The 17009-nt window shown below is 47.3% G+C and overlaps 1 protein-coding gene across 1 annotated transcript in view; it reads left to right on the top strand.

Moving 5' to 3' along the window:
* Positions 1-17009, top strand: part of SCD5 (stearoyl-CoA desaturase 5) — a 37392-nt gene extending 20383 nt beyond the window's left edge. Inside the window, exons 2-5 of the mRNA XM_068403764.1 lie at positions 2870-3000; positions 7976-8181; positions 15985-16217; positions 16787-17009. Of these exons, the coding sequence (XP_068259865.1) occupies positions 2870-3000; positions 7976-8181; positions 15985-16217; positions 16787-16977 (761 nt within the window). The 3' untranslated portion in view covers positions 16978-17009. The remainder of the gene's footprint in view (positions 1-2869; positions 3001-7975; positions 8182-15984; positions 16218-16786) is intronic.

Below are 17009 nucleotides of genomic sequence, written 5' to 3'. Positions count from 1 at the left end.
CTGTTCTCCATTCTCCTGCAATTCTGGTGGCTTGGAGTGGGCTGAGTGAAAGGGTCTCTGTTAAGCTGAGCTCTAGAAGAGCTGAATCTTCAAGTGGCATAAATCCCTTGTATTCAGTGCAGCTATTTCATGTGGTCTGTATGTTACCTACCACTCAGCCTCTCTAACAGAGAAGGAAAGTGAAACCAACCTTAATGTTGCATGTGTCTTGTTCTACCCACTTATCTTTAATTCTGGTTTGAAGCAATTGATCATGATTAAGATGGATGGATGCCTTGAGAAGCAATTGGTCAACTAAATGATCTGTTGCTTTGAAGTGGGAGGAGAGTCTTTCTTTGTGCTTTAAGGAAGCAAAGAGACTGCTGAAGATGGGAGATTTCAGCCCCTGTGACTATCATGAGTTTAACCAGTCATAAAGCCCACAGACAATGTGTTCTTGTAATGATTCAGGACTATAACTTAATAGTTTTATGTTGGCTGCATAATGTCAGCATTCTGTGTGTCACAGATCTGTTCCCACAATTACAATCATTTGAGCGATTTGGAAGGCCTTATTTAGTGATCTTTCTGCACAGCTCAACATCATGTACAGTAAATAACAGGATAGGTTTTCCCTAATTTTATAGAAGTCTGAGTCCTTGCACTGACAAGGCATGTGCAAGAACTGCAAGACTGCAGCAGAGATGAGTGTGAGTTGTTGTGGTGTCAGCATTTTTACTGATCTGAGAGTAATCTGTAAATTCAACAAAATCTGGAAATTATGTGTAGAGAGAATGCATGATCTTCAGTTCATTTCTGTACCTCCCTTCAGGAAGCAGGCAGAAGTCAGAATTTGGTTGACAGACTTCAGCACACTGGACTTAGCTGCACAGACGAGCTTTTTCTGGGAGTAGCTTGAACACTGCAGTCTGCTGAAAAGGAGAATTGCATCTTTGGTGATGGTGTCCAAAGCAGGTTTTAGAGATGTGTCATCTTTACTAGGACCATTCTGACTCCATTTGTCTGTTGCATTTTGTTTGCTGTGCGGGAGATGACAGGAATTTGGGCCATGTACATAATGTGAAACTGTTTGGGTAAATCTGTTTTTGATGACTCCACCAGCGGAGTGGATAAGGTCCATTTACTCCTTCATTCTGCAGGGGTGACAATCAACATGAAATATGGTTGCTGTTATTTTACCAAATATCTTTCAATTATGTTTTCTCTAGATGCGCTGATTTCAAGCACTGTGAGTTGGGAGTTGATAGAGGGACACAGTAGACACCCACCTACGTATACATATTTTTGTTTTCTTTTGGCAAACATAAATGTTTTACATTACATACTGGGAAAAGCTGATTGTGAATTCCTTTCTAGCCACTGCATGTCTAACAGGGTTTCCTGCTGGACAGACTGTTGTGTAGACACAGACACAAGCAGAAAACCCTTTTGGGAATAGGGTTTTCCCTTTTTGTTCCAGTAACTCTATTTAGGTCTTAGAAATAGGCTGTTTTAACCAAAACATGCTTGTGTATATAGGGTGGCAGGGAGACCTGGCTAAACAGCACGTCGCTTCAGACCATGTAAACTCATTTGAGGGTGTCCTATAATATTCTTTTGTTTGAATCCACTCTTGTTTTAATTTTACACTTGTAAAATGAGACTGTACTCTTTAGGCATAGTATGAGAAATCAATACCTATGGGAGGGAGACGTAAGAGTCTATATATCATGACAGCTGGGTAGCTTGAATTTGAGTAGTTTTAAGTGGTCCAGTTTATTTGGAACTTCTATAATATTTTCCTTGTAACTGTTCCCATTTTCCCTCCAGTCTTTCTCCAAAAGGAGGAGCAGCTCTAATGGACTGTTCTTCCAGCCCTTTCCCATAGTGTCCTCTTTTGTCGCAAGTCAAAACAACTCAGGCTATGGATCATCCATCAAATTCAAAGACACTAGAGACAACAATAGTGAGCACGTCAAAGGAGAAGTAATCAGTGCACCGAAGCATGGCTCAAGCAGGCGGGCCCGGGTCCACTGTCTCGTTCTGCTGCCCCAGCCAGCCATTCCCCCTGCCCCTGAAAATGCGAGGTTAACCAGCCAGAGCATGTATGAGCGTGGCCCCTGCTGAAAGGACAACCAGAGATGTACCAATGCTGTGATGGTGTTATTTTAAGCATGGGGTGTACACTGGGGGATGCATGTGCTTGGGCTATGTGTCTATCCTGGAGCCAATGTGGGCGAGTAAGGAACAGACCTGCTCCTGTGCTGTGTTGGCCATCTGAAAAAATGCTCAAAACAAGTTTATTGGCCAATTTTTTAATTAAGGGAAGGAAAAGCAGTTCCTGAAACTGAGGGAGATGGTGAATGCTCCATTGCCTGGTGCATTTTTATCACTGAGTCATGAGCTCCCAATGATAAGAGAAGTTTTTATTGTGGAAACTCTGACAAAGCTTGTATCTTATCCCAGGAGTGGGACGTAATTGTCTTAAACTAGTTGACAGATCAGACTTGAGCAAAGACCTGTCTGGAGGAGCTAGCAGTGTCCTATTAGAAGAGTTGTTGCTACTCTTCTGACACAAGTGATGAACTCTGCTGTACTTGGTGAAGGCACACTGCATAAACATGTCATGGCATGGTGCTTCAGTGCTGCCAAACTCTCATGAACAATGCACTGGCTAAATGGGGAGAGGTGGGAAGTGGAACAACATGTCCATGGGGACACTGGGCAGAGGTGGGCTGAGAACCTCGCCTCCTGCCCGCCCAGTGTCATCTTCTAAGTGACCCTGCAGGTGCTGGCAGGCAGGGGCAAGGATCATCTTTACATCAAGGAAAGCAAAAATAATGGCAGTTGGCCCCTGGCACATCCTGTGTTTTGTTTTTGTGTCTTTCAGCATATTTCTGTTTCCTGATGACGGCTTTGGGCGTGACGGCTGGTGCGCATCGCTTGTGGAGCCACCGTTCCTACAAAGCTAAGCTGCCTTTGCGGATCTTTCTGGCTGCAGCTAACTCCATGGCTTTCCAGGTGGGGTCGTGGTTGCCTGTCCATATTCTTGACCTCCAGGCAGCTTTCTCTCCTCTGCAGGGATCCCCTCAGCTTAGAGACAGCAAAAGAAAAAAAAAATATTGGCAGAAAGACATTTGCTGATAACACACGTTGCTGGCTCAGGGGATGCAGAGCTTCTCTCACCACCCATGTAACAGTATGCATTAGACAGTCCAGGAGCAGTAATTACTTAAGGACCAAGTTGAACAAGCCCAGATCAGGGGCTCAGCACCCCAGCAGCTTATCTGTGGCACAGGTCAGGCACCACACTTCACAGGACAACGTGGAAACTTTTCTAAGGGCCAACGTCATGCAAATATGTCTGTGTAATCAAGTCTCTTTGTCCATCCAGGCAGTTGGAGATTTTGATGTGCCCAGAAAGGAGAGCAGGCATCCTTTCACAATCTTAATTTATCTCTGTTTTATGCAGCATTTTTCACCAGTAAAATTCAAATACATTTGCAAAGAAGCATATTACTAGCTCTGTACTTACTGATAAGCAATCTTTGAACTCAAAAATGTTTTTGTAACAGCCAGCTGATGGTAGGAGTTAGCCCAGAATCAGGATCTTCTCGATGTGAACTTAGTTACTCCTTTGGCTGTTCAAAATAGAGTTATGAACCTGTACTAACGTTAAACTTGCAAGTACCACGTGTGTAGCAAGCTTGACTGCCATGACCCCTTATGGCACCAAGTACCACGTGTGTGTTGTGCCTTGGGTTTTCAGCTTTTTCCCTTCAGTCTGTTTGGTTGACTTCTCGTTCGTGTACCTTGACAGAGGATGAAAAGAATCCATTTATCCACTTCTGTACCGTTCATTTATCATCTTTGATTTATCTTTTTTTTTTTAAGGTAGAAAGAATTAATCTTGTTAATCCCTCTAGACATTACAAAGAGCACAATGTTTCGCTTGAATATGGGAATGTGTCCATTTTTACTACAACCTTCCTTTGTTCTGAGCCATATTCCAGCTGCTTTGTGCTGCTCGGTTCCTTGCAGAGCTTTACAAGCCCTTTGCTCAGCGTGTTAAACTACTGAATTTTGAGAACCCCTGGTACTGTCCTCCTGTTTTACAGCCAATCTTATCTTTCATAAGTAATTTAAATGAATGTGTCGAGCTGGTTGCAGTGAACGTGCATGTTGGGATTTCATTGCATTCTGCTCCCCTGTTGCTATGGTTTTTGCTGTCAGCTGTGTTGGCCTCATCACTGCTTTTGGCTGAGGACATGGTGTGATTCTGAGGCAGGGAAGTACTTCAAAGTAGCTTCAAGCCACCTTCGTGCTCTTCATATCGGAAAGAAAGCGAAAGGCCATATCATACACTCTTAAGTTTTCAGTAGTCTGAAGCCTGCTCCTAATTACTGTGACATCCATTGCCTGCTAAAGGCTGTTTTCACCACCACAAGCAGACGGTGAATGAGTTTTCAGGTCCATCTCCCTCATGTTGGCTTTGGGAGGAAAAGGATAGCATTGGAGATACCTGCAGCATCCCTGGATGCTGAATATTGAGGAACTATTCAGTCTTCTTGAAGGGCAGTGGAAACTCTGCTGAAGAGTTTTACTTTGATGCTGCATGGGCTGTGACATGCTGTACTTCCTCTGAAATACCATCAGATGCAGCCATTTTTGTCCTGTTGCCTGGTGCATTTTTTTTATGATTGGAGCATGCTGAGCTGTGTTTCTTCTCTCCCTCTAGAGTGAAGTTCTCGCAACTTTGAAAGACTGTGCTTCTTGCTGTCACATGTCTGTTTTAGAAATAGGTAATATCTGGCTTATGTCTACTTCATCTCCTAGTGTTTAAGTTTCAGCATCTCAATTGGGACATGCTGGTGTCTCTGCTAGCTACATTGTACTGTTGCTCCTGGCCATCTCTGAAACAAGCTGTGAAGCTGTGTTGTTCAGCTGAGGTTGTGCTGTGAGCATTTGCACACAGCAACAGTGGTTGTATGGAAATTCGTGTCAGCACACTGAGGTTGTTACATAGCCCAATTCGTTGTCATGTTTCAGTCTGTAGGTTTATTAAGGGACCTGCTAATGAAACCTCAGGTCTGCATCACTGTCACAGCATGATGCTGTTGCGCTCTGCTTTGGAAGGGATTTCACTCCTGTGTTTACCTGAGACTTGATCAAGAGTAATGTGTTCCTGAAAAATTGTTGCTATTAATACACTCGGAGCATATTTACACGTGCTATGCTCCAGTTCTTGGGGTATTTATTGCCAACAGTTCTGGCCTCTGGCCTTTATTTCCTCTTAGCCTTTGTGGTTTTTAATTAGATGCAATTCAGTTGTTTCACAGCTTCCTAACCCTTTCATCTGGGGAATCGTGTTTTTTGCCAGCCCTGCAGGTGTTTGCTCTGGTACGAAAAGTCAAGTTAATTTCTCACAGTATCATTGCTTTGACCCTGGTTATCTGTGGTCCCACAAATAATTTTATCAAGTACTCTTATGACAAACTGATCAATAGTCTCACTTGAAAAATTATTTCTGGTTAAGAAGGAGGACCTTTCCTAGGTGTGCTTCTTGCATAACCCTGTTTTATTTTTAAATGACTTAATCTTGGCATTTTCCAGTCTTCTGGATATTCCTGCTGAAGTCACTTGAAGCAGTGTGGGCTTTCATTCCCTTTGATTTCTCTGCAGGAAAAAAATAAGACGGCAGCAAGGTAAAGATCTCCCCGTGTTCTCACCGAGGAGTTTGGTGACTTCCTTTGCTTCACTCAGTGTACTTTGTTCTCTTGTGCAATGGGATAGTTAAGGTGCGACATACTGGAGCGCTGGTAGGGCCTGATCTTTACTGCCTCCTCTCCATGGCTTAGATGAGTCAGTGCTGCAGAAAAATGTTCCCCGCATCCCCAGCCCACTCCTGGCGTCACTGTGGCCATGGTGTGACAACAGTACAGGGCTGAGAACAAATGAGTGCAATGGAGCCGAAATCTTTTCGGGGCTTTTGTTCTTCGCTTGTCTCTTGTGGGCTCTTGCAGACAGAGAGCATCTTTGCAAGGCTGAAATTGGACACTGAGGCATTTCACCTGGATTCTTTAGCTGCTCTTTGCAGTTGTTCCTGGCGTCCCTTCAGCAGCATGGGTGGCCTCAGTGCTTTTTCTCAAATGTTGGCAGCTGAGAGAAAGAGCAAGGATTTCTGCGATGCTTTCAGCATAGGGCTTTTGTCTCACAAAATATAGATATAGCCAGTTATCATTAGCGTGTGCTTACTGTGTCCTGCAGTATATTCAGCGTCATGATGGCTGCTGCACGGTGGTTACTTCACAGACACCGCAAATGGTTTGCTCAGTTCTTCTGGGAGCAAAGCTGCTGTGGTTGGTGGTTGTGGGTGCTACTTCTGTTCCTAAAAGTAACCTAAGCCCTTCCTTTGGGTATTACTGCTTGGGTACCTCCCTGGCTGTGCAAAGATGGAAACAGCAGAGGAAAGCACACTCCACTAAGCATTCTCTGATTAAAGTTCACACTGTTGTGGATCTGGGCATTAACTAACATTTCCATGTTTTGATGCTGGTGTCAGGCAATTCAATTCACAGATGAGTGTGTGGCCTGAGTTTTGCAAGTGTTGTACATGCTTACAGTGTCCTGCATTAATAGCTCAGCACCACTGCAAAAACTACCAGTTTAGTCCAGTAGCCAGTGCATCCTGCAGAGCAAACTGTGAGGCTGAAATCCCTTGGGCTGAGTAAACTCAGAAAGACTCACTTTACATATCTAAGTCTGAAATTGTGGTGCATCCCTTCCTCCCTGCATAGTCCCATTTACAGCCATAAGGCATTTCGGTGACCCATATCTGCTGAGAGCTTGAAAAGAGACAGGACTGAACTTGCTTTTTATCTGATCTGGATCCAATGCTGAGCTGATGTTATGGGTCTGAGACTTTTATTCCAAGCCTGGCTGCAAACGCAAGACTTGATTTCCCATAAAATAGGCACATCTCTTTTGATATCTTAATCATAGAATCGTGGAATGCTTTGGGTTGGAAGTGACCTTAAGGATCATCTAGTTCCAACCCCGCTGCCCTGGGCAGGGACACCTTCCACTAGACCAGGTTGCTCAAAGCCCCGTCCAACCTGGCCTTGAACACTGCCAGGGAGGGGGCAGCCACAGCTTCTCTGGGCCATCTGTTCCAGTGTCTCATCACCCTCTCAGGAAATAATTTCTTGCTAAGATCTAATCTAAATCTACCCTCTTTCAGTTGAAAACCACTACCCCTCATCCTGTCACTACACTCCCTGATAGACTCCTTCTCCATGTTTCCTGTAGGCCCCCTTTAGGTGCTGGAAGGCTGTGTTCTTGTACACATCCCTGCAGACAGAGCAGTAATTTAAATGGAGATTCTGGTTTTACTGTGGAAGATACATCTCTCCAAAAGGCTGAGCAAGTTCAGGTCAGGAAAAGGCACGGGTAGTGTTCCACAAGCTCTGTCCCATTTTCAGTGCTGTGTTTGTGCCTGAAGGGTGTCAGTGGTAACCAGCCACAACCAGCTTAGAAAAAGGATGCCAGAACTAAGTGTCACTGCACAGTAGTTCCCTGAAAATAAATATACAAGCAAGGGTCATAAAATAACAATGTGAACATGTATGTACCTGATCCCTCCAGCCCAGTGTCCATCCTCGGACAGCGAACACCCAGGGAGGACACAGGACCAGGGCAGACTGATGATGGTAACTCCCAAGAGGTTGTTGGCTTCCAGCCATCTTTAAGCCTTGGGATGTGTCCAATCTGTGTCACTGGTTCCCAGAGCATGTCCCATTCTGTGTGGGCACTGACAAGAGCAGTGTGATGGGCTGGCTGGCTGCAGAGCTGGAGTCCCTCAGGATGTGTTTAGTTGATAACATTTTTTGAGGAGCATCAGAGAGGGGCTTGTTGCTCTTACTAGGTGGAGAAGGAGCTGGAGGTGGTAGTGCTGGAGCAGTACCCAGCCTCTCACCCTGCCATGCTTTCTGTGCAGAACGACATCTACGAGTGGAGCCGAGACCACCGTGTGCACCACAAGTACTCAGAGACGGATGCGGACCCACACAACGCCCGCCGTGGCTTTTTCTTCTCCCACATCGGCTGGCTGTTCATGCGCAAGCACCGGGACGTCATAGAGAAGGGGAGGAAACTGGATTTCACTGACCTGCTGGATGACCCTGTCGTCATGTTTCAAAGAAAGTAAGTGGGGGCGCTGGGCCCTCTTGTGAGGTGGGGTGGAGAGGGCCCTCTGCCTGGTTGTCTAGTTGTGACTCATTCTTTATTTTTATCTTTCCCTTTTCTCCTTCAAGATATCCCTGCCACCTTGATTGCAGGCATTAGGACTGTGTCCCTCTGGGCCTTGCTATTGCCATGTGGCTGATGCTTGCAGGCTCTGCTGCGCAAGCAGTGAGCCATGTCCTTGTCCCTTTGCTTTTCCAAAAAGCCAGGGCTGGCTGTGAAAACAGCCACAGCAGAAGCTGCTGGGATCTTGGCCTTCTCTGATCATTGGAGCAAATGCTGTGATCACTAACTGCCTTAATGCAAAAGTGCACATTTCACTCTGCAAACTCATCTTTGGAACCTGTGGGCCAGCGCAGACCAAGCACTTCCTCTCCCAAGACTGTCATTCTTCACAGGATTAATTATCTCCCTTGAGAATTAGCACAGACCTAGTTCAGTTTGCTACACACTCTGCGAAATGTGGGAATTGAGCAACATGCTTTGTCCTCTATGTGAGTACTTTTATTTTAGGCACAAGATGACTCTCTCTGCCTGCAAGCATTTGGTCCAGGTACTTCGGCAAACCACATAAGCTTATTTCTGAGTGTTCTATGGGTGAGAGGAGCAGTCTCAGAAATCAGATTTCTGAGTCCAGGAATCAGTTTCTTTTTTTGCATTAGAGAAATCCATGCACTAGCAGAATTACCCCTGCATCAGAGCAGTTCCAGGAGTGAGGAATTCACTACCCTCCACGTATTGTTGCTTTTACTGGTTCCTCAGTCAGCAGTGCCTGTTTGCAAAGGCTCCCTTGCAGTTTGCTGCAGCTCCTCTTGGTTGTGTTATTACCTTTTCCAAGACAACAGCATCCCATGAGAAGCAGGCTCTGCTGCTTTGGTTATGCTGCACATGTGTAGTGAAGAAGTATGTTTTCTGCAGGGAAGTTATGTCTTAGCAAATGTCTCTGCTCTGGATTTGAATTTAGGACTTTGAAGTTTACCTTCCCATATCTGGGAAGAAAAATTCAGGTTTCTTCTTTCTATAATTTTTTTTTTTTTTGACAGCATGGAAAACCTGGCAGGTCAGGTCAGTAAGAACATAATAAACCCTTCTTTATCATGGGTTTTTTAAAGCCAGATTGTTAGCTTTGCTGAATTTAGTGCTGCTCGTGAGCTGTGGATGAGGTACCACTCAATCAGTTTAAAACCACATCACTTCAGCTGAAATCACAGTACTGCTCCTGGCATGACTGACAGCAGAATTTAACCTCTGTGAGTAACAGAGCAATAATCCTGCATGTGATGTGAAAGAGAGGCTCACAGGTGAAGTGTCATGATGACAAAGTTTTCATGTAGTGAAAGCAGCGCTGTTCCCCAAGCATGTATCAAGGCATTGGTTCCCCTGAACTCCAGGTAAGGAGGTTTCTCGTTCCAGGGTGGATGTTTCAGTCAAAGGGAGACAGAGAAAACGTCGTCAGATGTTCGGATGTTAGATGTCACGTCTTCATCAAAGACTTCAGTGTAGGCTTCTTGCATCTCACAGAATGGTTTTAGTTGGTGCCTGATAAGCTATTTTCATATTTTATTTTATTTTCCTGGAGTGGAAGAGTCTTTGAACTTTGAAGGAGTTTTCTGGACTGGAAAATATTTTTCTCCTCCAGCTCTGCTTAAATCCTGGCCTTGAATTGATGAGGTTTGCAAACCTTATCCACAGCCTGGTTCAGAAGTCAGTTAGATGAGCAGGAAATTATCTGTTATCTTTGGTGGAGCAAAGAATGGGGACTGTTTCCTTTGGAGAGCATTGGCTCAGGTAAGTGAAGATAGAGTTCTGTGAGAGAGCTGAGGAGATGCTCTCTTTTCACCATGGTTGGTGTTGCTGGAGAAACAGTCAGCAAATGGGAAGTTTTAATAACTGTTTAATAAATCCAAACTGTCTTCTTCCTTATCCCTTCCAGAAAATGCAACAAAAGCAGGGGTCTATTTTAAACCTGTCATATGGGCACAAATAAGATGGGTCTTACTTTGTGTTTCTTTTCTTTCTGCACCCTTCAAAATCCTGTCACCTCAGCCTACTGCTCCAGTTTCATGTGGCAGCTTGCTTTGATGATGATACCCTGGGATCACTGTGGGCTGTGGTAAATCTGGGCCTAGGGGAGGTGGAAGGGCTCAATGGGGAAGACAGGGCCTCATTTCCTCTCGAGCTGTGGACACGCTGTAGGTGGCTCCTGTCACTTGCAGATGGTATTTAGGGAGGCCCTCCCATTGGGTCACGAGGTTCAGAGCAGACCCCCTTGCTTTCCTGTCCCTCTGAGTCAGCCTGTCCAGATTCCTCTGCAGAGCCTTCCTACCCTCAAGCACATCAACAGTCCCGCCCAGTTTGGTGTCATCTGCAAACTTACCGAGGGTGCACGTGATCCCGTCGTCCAGATCGTTGATAAAGATATTGAACAGAACTGGCCCCAGTACTGAGCCCTGGGGAACACCACTTGTGACTGGCCACCAACTGGATTGAACTCCATTCACCACAACTCTTTGGGCCTGGCCATACAGCCAGTTTTTACCTAGTGAAGAGTGCACCCATCCAAGCCATGAGCAGCCAGTTTCTCCAGGAGAATGCTGTGGGAGACAGTGTCAAAGGCTTTACTAAAGTCCAGGTAGACAACATCCACAGCCTTTCCCTCATCCAGTAAGCAGCTCACCTTGTCATAGAAGGAGATGAGGTTAGTCAAGCAGGACCTGCCTTTCATAAACCCATGCTGGCTGGGCATGATTGTCTGGTTGTCCTCTACGTGCCCCATGATGGCACTCAAGATGACCTGATGACCTGCTCCGTAGCCTTCACTGGCACTGAGGTAGGACTGAGGCCTGTAGTTCCCTGGATCCTCCTTCCAGCCCTGCTTATAGATGGGTGTCACATTTGCTAATTTCCAGTCACCTGGGATCTCCTTGATTAGCCAGGAATGCTGATGAATGATGGAAAGTGGCTTGGTGACCACTTCTGCTAGCCCTCTCAATACCCTTGGGTGGATCCCATCCAGCCCCATAGACTTGTGTGTGTCTAAGTGGTATAGCAGGTCGCTGACCGTTTCCCCTTGGATAACGGGGGCTTCATTCTGCTCCCTGACCCTGTCCTCCAGCTCATGAGGCTGGGTACCTGGAGAACAACTGGTCTTACTACTAAAGACTGAGGCAAAGAAGGCATTAAGCACCTCGGCCTTTTCCTCATCCTTTGTCACTATGTTTCCTCCCACATCCAGTAAAGGATGGAAATTCTCCTTAGCCCTCCTCTTGTGGCTAATGTATTTATAGAAACATTTTTTATTGCGTTTTACGGCACTAGCCAGAGGCCATCACATATGATCCCATTATGGTCAGCGACCTTGGTTTGGAGTGCTGACATTTGGACTCCTGTATCCACCAAGAATGAAATTGGGGTTTTCTGGGGGCATGTTGGGATGGTGGAGTAAGATCGTCCCTTTTGTTTAATGTGAGCCTATGTAATTCTGTCCAGGTGCCGTCCCCAGCCTGCTTACTGGGGACAGCACGGGCTGTTTCCCGGATCTAAGTTCATGAAGTTTCCAGCAGGAGCAGAGGTGGTTATCACTGTCCCAGATTGCACACCATTGCCCTCTCCAAGCTCCGAGTCTTTTCCTACCCCTTGCCATGCTTTTATTATTTTTTTTTAATTAGAAGTGGGCAACCCATACATCACCTCCTGTGGAATTCCATTTTCCAGCCCTTCGGTCCATAGCAGATTTCGCCTAGACATAAGCTGGTCCTGGTCAGGACGCAAAGGTTCCCATTTCTCCAGGTGACCCTTCAAGCAGCCTTGTCTTTCTAGGGTTCATACTGTGGTTCTGGGCTTATCTGTCCCTCTGGACATCCATCCCATTCTGCGGCCGTAATTAGTAAGTTCTTGAGCCACCTCCCCCCAAGTCATGCCAGTTCGACGGTTCTGGTTTTTCCCTGTCAAGGAGGGGCATCTCTGAGCTGGTCTTGTAACTGGACAGCATATAATTTTAATGTGTCCAGGAGACCTAGAATTAATACAGCCAGGTGTTTGGGATTTATGGTAGCCTGCATGGGCGAGGGGTGCTGAGGCCCTAGCCTGTGATCGTATATTGCTTACTGTCTTTGTTTAGCCCCCACCCGGGGCTAAACAATAGCAGTTTTTCTATCACCCAATGTCCCTTCCCCAAATGAGGAAGGGAATTGGGGAAAAAAAAGAGGGAGACTTGTGGGATGAAGTTGACCAGATTTAATGAAATTAAGAAAATCAATATAAATGACAACACAAGACAGACAACAGTATACTCATCCACAGATCACTGGTGGGTTGCTCCAGGAATTGCAGCAACAGACAGGGAGAAGGGAGGAGAGGCAAGGAGAGTAGGAAAAAGCCCCCAGCTCTTCCCAGCAAACCCTCTCTTTTATAGTGAGCTGATGTCAATGATATAGAATACACCTGTGGGCCAGCCAGGGTCAGCTGCCCCAGATTTAACTGCTAAGGGCCTTGATCACCATGGCTGGCCACAAACTGAAACCAAATCCCAGTGAAACCAGGACACTTGTATACAAGCACCTTTTTGTACAGATTCCATTAACTGGGAGACTGCTGGTGCTTTGATGGCAATTGGGTCTCCCCTTTCCATGGGGTCTAATCCCCCTGCCCAGTAAGCTTCTCTTTGGGTTAGTGACCAGTTTTCGGTGGGATTGTTTGTGGTTAAAAACACACCTGGGCCCCAATATCCTCGTGCTTCCTCTTCGCTTAAAGCGATTCTATCCCCTCCAGTTAGGGACACACGCCATACATATTCACACTCCAACTCTGAGGCAGTGCGTGAATATTTTTCTTGTAATTTGCCCGGTTCTATTGGGGAAAATGGAGTGACTCGTCTTGTTAGCTGGGCCGCTCCCCGCTGTCCATTACCCATTGTCTCTGTCTTGATCAGTGGCCTCATGTCTATCAAGCTCTCCTCTGGATAGTGATTTTCTTTTAGCCCTTGTAAGTCAGCAATGGGATATCCTGCCATTTTAGATGACTCTGTTATTCTAGCTAAATCTGAATGTCACAACTCCACCATTTTGGCTAGCCTTGAAAATCCAGCCTCAGAGTCAGCGTCAAGACTTGCTGCTTGCTCCTCGGCCAATTCAGTTGCAAGCACACACTCTCCTTCAGGGGCAGCTGACAGAGCCCTGGTGAGCCTGTGATTGGCCTCTTGTTGCTGTGCTACATATTCTTGTAACAACTTCATTTGGGCACATGCTTGTTCCAATTCTGTTATCACCACGGCCTTTTCCTGCGACTGCCTGAATTCCTTTTCCTGGGCGGCCATAAGAGCAGCACCCAGTATGGCGCATATCACCACCTTGCCCTTGCCTTTCCTACATTTCTGCTCTTTTCTCAAATATTCAGTTCTTTTAACCAAATCACCTGGATCCTGCCAGTGTTCCTTGGCCCACAACCCTCCAGAGGGAGACAGACATGCTTTAAACTCCTCTAGCTTCTCCCTCGAGATGGAGAGATCGAACGTGGACTTCTCCCGGGTCGTCCGTACATTCGCCATTGCTGGGTTGCTCCTAATCGCTAATCGGTTGAGCAACCTCAGTCCGCCTGCTCCTGTCCCCCACAAGGGATAAGCAGTGGACCCCGCCAGTGACAGGTTGTAGCAACCTGTTGGGTTGTCCCACGGCCACTCCTGGGTTTTATCGAGCAGATCAGCCCTAGCGGATCGACACTGCCCCGGTTGGCCCCTGGTGGCTCCTGACCTTTTGTGGGCAGCGCAACCTATTGAGCCATCTCCTAGCCTTTAACTGGCTGAAACACTTCAGCGGGTTGTCTCTTGCCTGAGATGCTCTTGTTCCAAGCATGTCTTTGTCTTTTCTCTTTCCTGCTGAGCTAATCCTGCCGACTACGCCAATTAAAATGTCGCGTGCAGATGGTATTTAGGGAGGGCCTCCCGTTGGGTCACAAGGATCAGAGCAGACCCCCTTGCTTTCTAAACTCCTTCCCAGGGAGGAGTCTAGGTGTGGCTGGATCTGCTCCTAGTCCCACACCTGGTCAATGGTTTATGTCTAAGGTTAGCGACATGTTAGGGACCGGGGAAAAGGGACACACCAGTTGGTTCATTGCTCGAACTAGAGGGGAGGGTCAGGGAAGAGAGGGAAGGCACCCAGAACCACAACATTTAGGGAACCATGAACTGAGAACTCTTATTATGATAACCAGGCTTTTTATGTATTAAGGCAAAAGGCAAGTCAGGCATAAATTCATGTCTCGGTGTAATTCAGTATTAACACTTGAACGCTATCTCTAAAGGGAAATAAAAAGGAAGGTAGGATAGGGGCAGGAAAGGAGAAACAGAGGGGAAAGAAGATCACCTTCCCTAGATCCAGCGATGAAGGGGGAGAAGTACGTTGATCCAGCCAATGGGGGATGGTGCAGTGCGGAGTGACAAATTTCCAGCCCTACTCCCGGGGTCCCAGTCCCCAGTTGCCAGGCCCGACTCTCCCTTATTTGTAGCCCAAGGCAGAGCGATTGATCCAACCCCAGCACGGGCAGACCATGTCCGGCGATCTGTCCAGGGTGGCAACGCACACGCGCACTGCGGTCGCCTGCCGGTCCCTCGCCTGGTTTTCGTGCCTCTTGCCCATCACTCACCTGCCACTGCCTGCCGCTGGCTCAGGTCAAATAGGGGGTGCCTCTAGGGTGGTTCAGGCATAAGCCCAGGCATGGGGTCTTTTGTTTGCCTAATGGGTCTTCATATGGTCTTTCATTTACCTAACGGGTCTTACAGCTCCCAAGCTGCACTGTCTTACTGCTCTCCACTTCTGAGCGCCATTAGCCCGTTCTTCATTTAGAATTAACTGATTTCCTATCTCACTTTTGGCTTTGCTTCCCCACTTCTTGCTGAGCTGCTCCCTTTCTCTACTTGCCTTGGATTAATTCCCCCAGCATGATTTTTCTCTTTGTTTCTCCTGCTATGGTCTCTGCTCTTCACCTCTGTGCTCCCTGCATCCTACGCTCTCTCTTCCCTGCCTTGCCTGGGCATGTGGCTTTAGCCTCCTTTGGAAAGCTTTCCTCTTTGTTCTCAGACTGTTCGGCTTCCTCCCTTCCCGTTTTGCACTGCACACTGATTTTGTCCAATATATGAAGAAGTGGCAAGGTTTGTGCCAGCCAGTGGGCTGTGACAGCAGCAGTAATCCTGGCCCCTGGGCCAAGATGCATCTTTCTCCTCACCCTTGGCAGAGTGCCCATGGTCTCTCAGCAGCTGCTTTGGGTCTGCCGCTGCTGTTGGAGCTCACGCAGCAGCAGTGGCATAGAAAGGAACTCCTCTCCTGCCCTGTGCTGCAGGTTCCTTTCTGATCTGAACACAGGGGAAGTCTTTGCCTGCTCTTAGCAGTGAATGTGTTTCTGACACAGCTCTGCCGATGCCATGCCAAGCCCCAGGCTTTTCCAGTCCCAGAGCCAGACCCTAGGCGCAGGGTTTGCAGCCAGCTCTGTGCTTCCCCAGGTTTAAAGGTGCTTTGGGACTGAGTCTCAGCTGTTCAGCTCCAGTGTTACCTGCTGCTTCGGGGTTTTGGGTTGTCTTTGCATTTTGGATTGTACTTGGAAAAATTACATGATGTAATGATTGTGGATGTCTGAAATGTTCTGCCCCAGTTATGGGGCTGGCCCAGGTTATGCCAGGGGTTTCTGATAGAGCCATGCCTCCAGAGATCCAGCTCCCCTTCAGCCCAGCTGTCATTCCCACCATGGTAATGGTGTCCTTTTCTTTCCCTGCAGGTATTACAAGAGTTCGGTTGTGCTGATGTGCTTTGTGATCCCTACATTTGTACCATGGTACCTCTGGGGCGAGAGTCTGTGGAATGCCTTCTTCCTTGCCTCCATCCTCCGGTACACCATCTCCCTCAATGTCAGCTGGCTGGTCAACAGTGCTGCTCACATGTACGGCAACCGCCCTTACGACAAGTACATCAGCCCCAGGCAGAACGCTTTGGTCAATCTGGGAGCCATTGGTAAGTGCTGTAGCCCTGGGTAGAGCTTTGCAAACTCAGAGCGACATCCCATCCTATTTCACCCTGGTCAGGGCTTTGCGCACCTGCAACTGGACACCGCTTGGAGCCAGGGCTTGGAGGAGACTGAAGCTTGCTTATCCTAGAGGAAGGCTCTCTTGTTCTGCTGATGGTGCCCACATTGAAATAATGCCATAACACATCTCTCTGGGAAGAGATGTGTTCACAGTAGCAATCCTCTCCTCTCCTCAGCCGTCAGCTGGGGACAGCGCAGCAGAATTAAGTGACTCTTAACTCGGTTGTGTGTCTCCTCTCTTGAAGCACTTAATGGTTTTCTTCCCTGAGCACAAGGGGTGGGACATGCCCCTTCCTACTGGGGAGGAAGGCCCAAAGCACTGAAATGGAGTCTGTTGTGGGTCTGCCCCAGAGGTCTCCCATAGCCAGGGGTAGAACATAACCTGCGCTGGATTCAGGACTTGGGAAACAGGCATTGGGATGTCCCACCCGAGCGTGTTTCTAAGTTCATAAATGTGCCGGCCATGTGGCCTTTAAAGTCTTTCTCTGTTTTTCAGGTGAGGGTTTCCACAACTACCACCACACCTTCCCATTCGACTACTCAGCCAGCGAGCTGGGCCTGAAGTTCAACCCTACCACCTGGTTCATTGACTTCATGTTTTGGTTGGGGTTGGTCACTGACCGCAAGCAGGCTCCGAAGGAGATGATCCAGGCTCGCAAGGAAAGGACGGGAGATGGCAGTGCTTGAAAAGTAACGCTTCGCTGTGCCAGCTCTGTTTG

The sequence above is a fragment of the Nyctibius grandis genome, chromosome 6 (assembly GCF_013368605.1).
Source record: "Nyctibius grandis isolate bNycGra1 chromosome 6, bNycGra1.pri, whole genome shotgun sequence".
Taxonomy (NCBI): Eukaryota; Metazoa; Chordata; class Aves; order Nyctibiiformes; family Nyctibiidae; genus Nyctibius; species Nyctibius grandis.
This window is presented reverse-complemented; position numbering and strand designations above follow the sequence as displayed.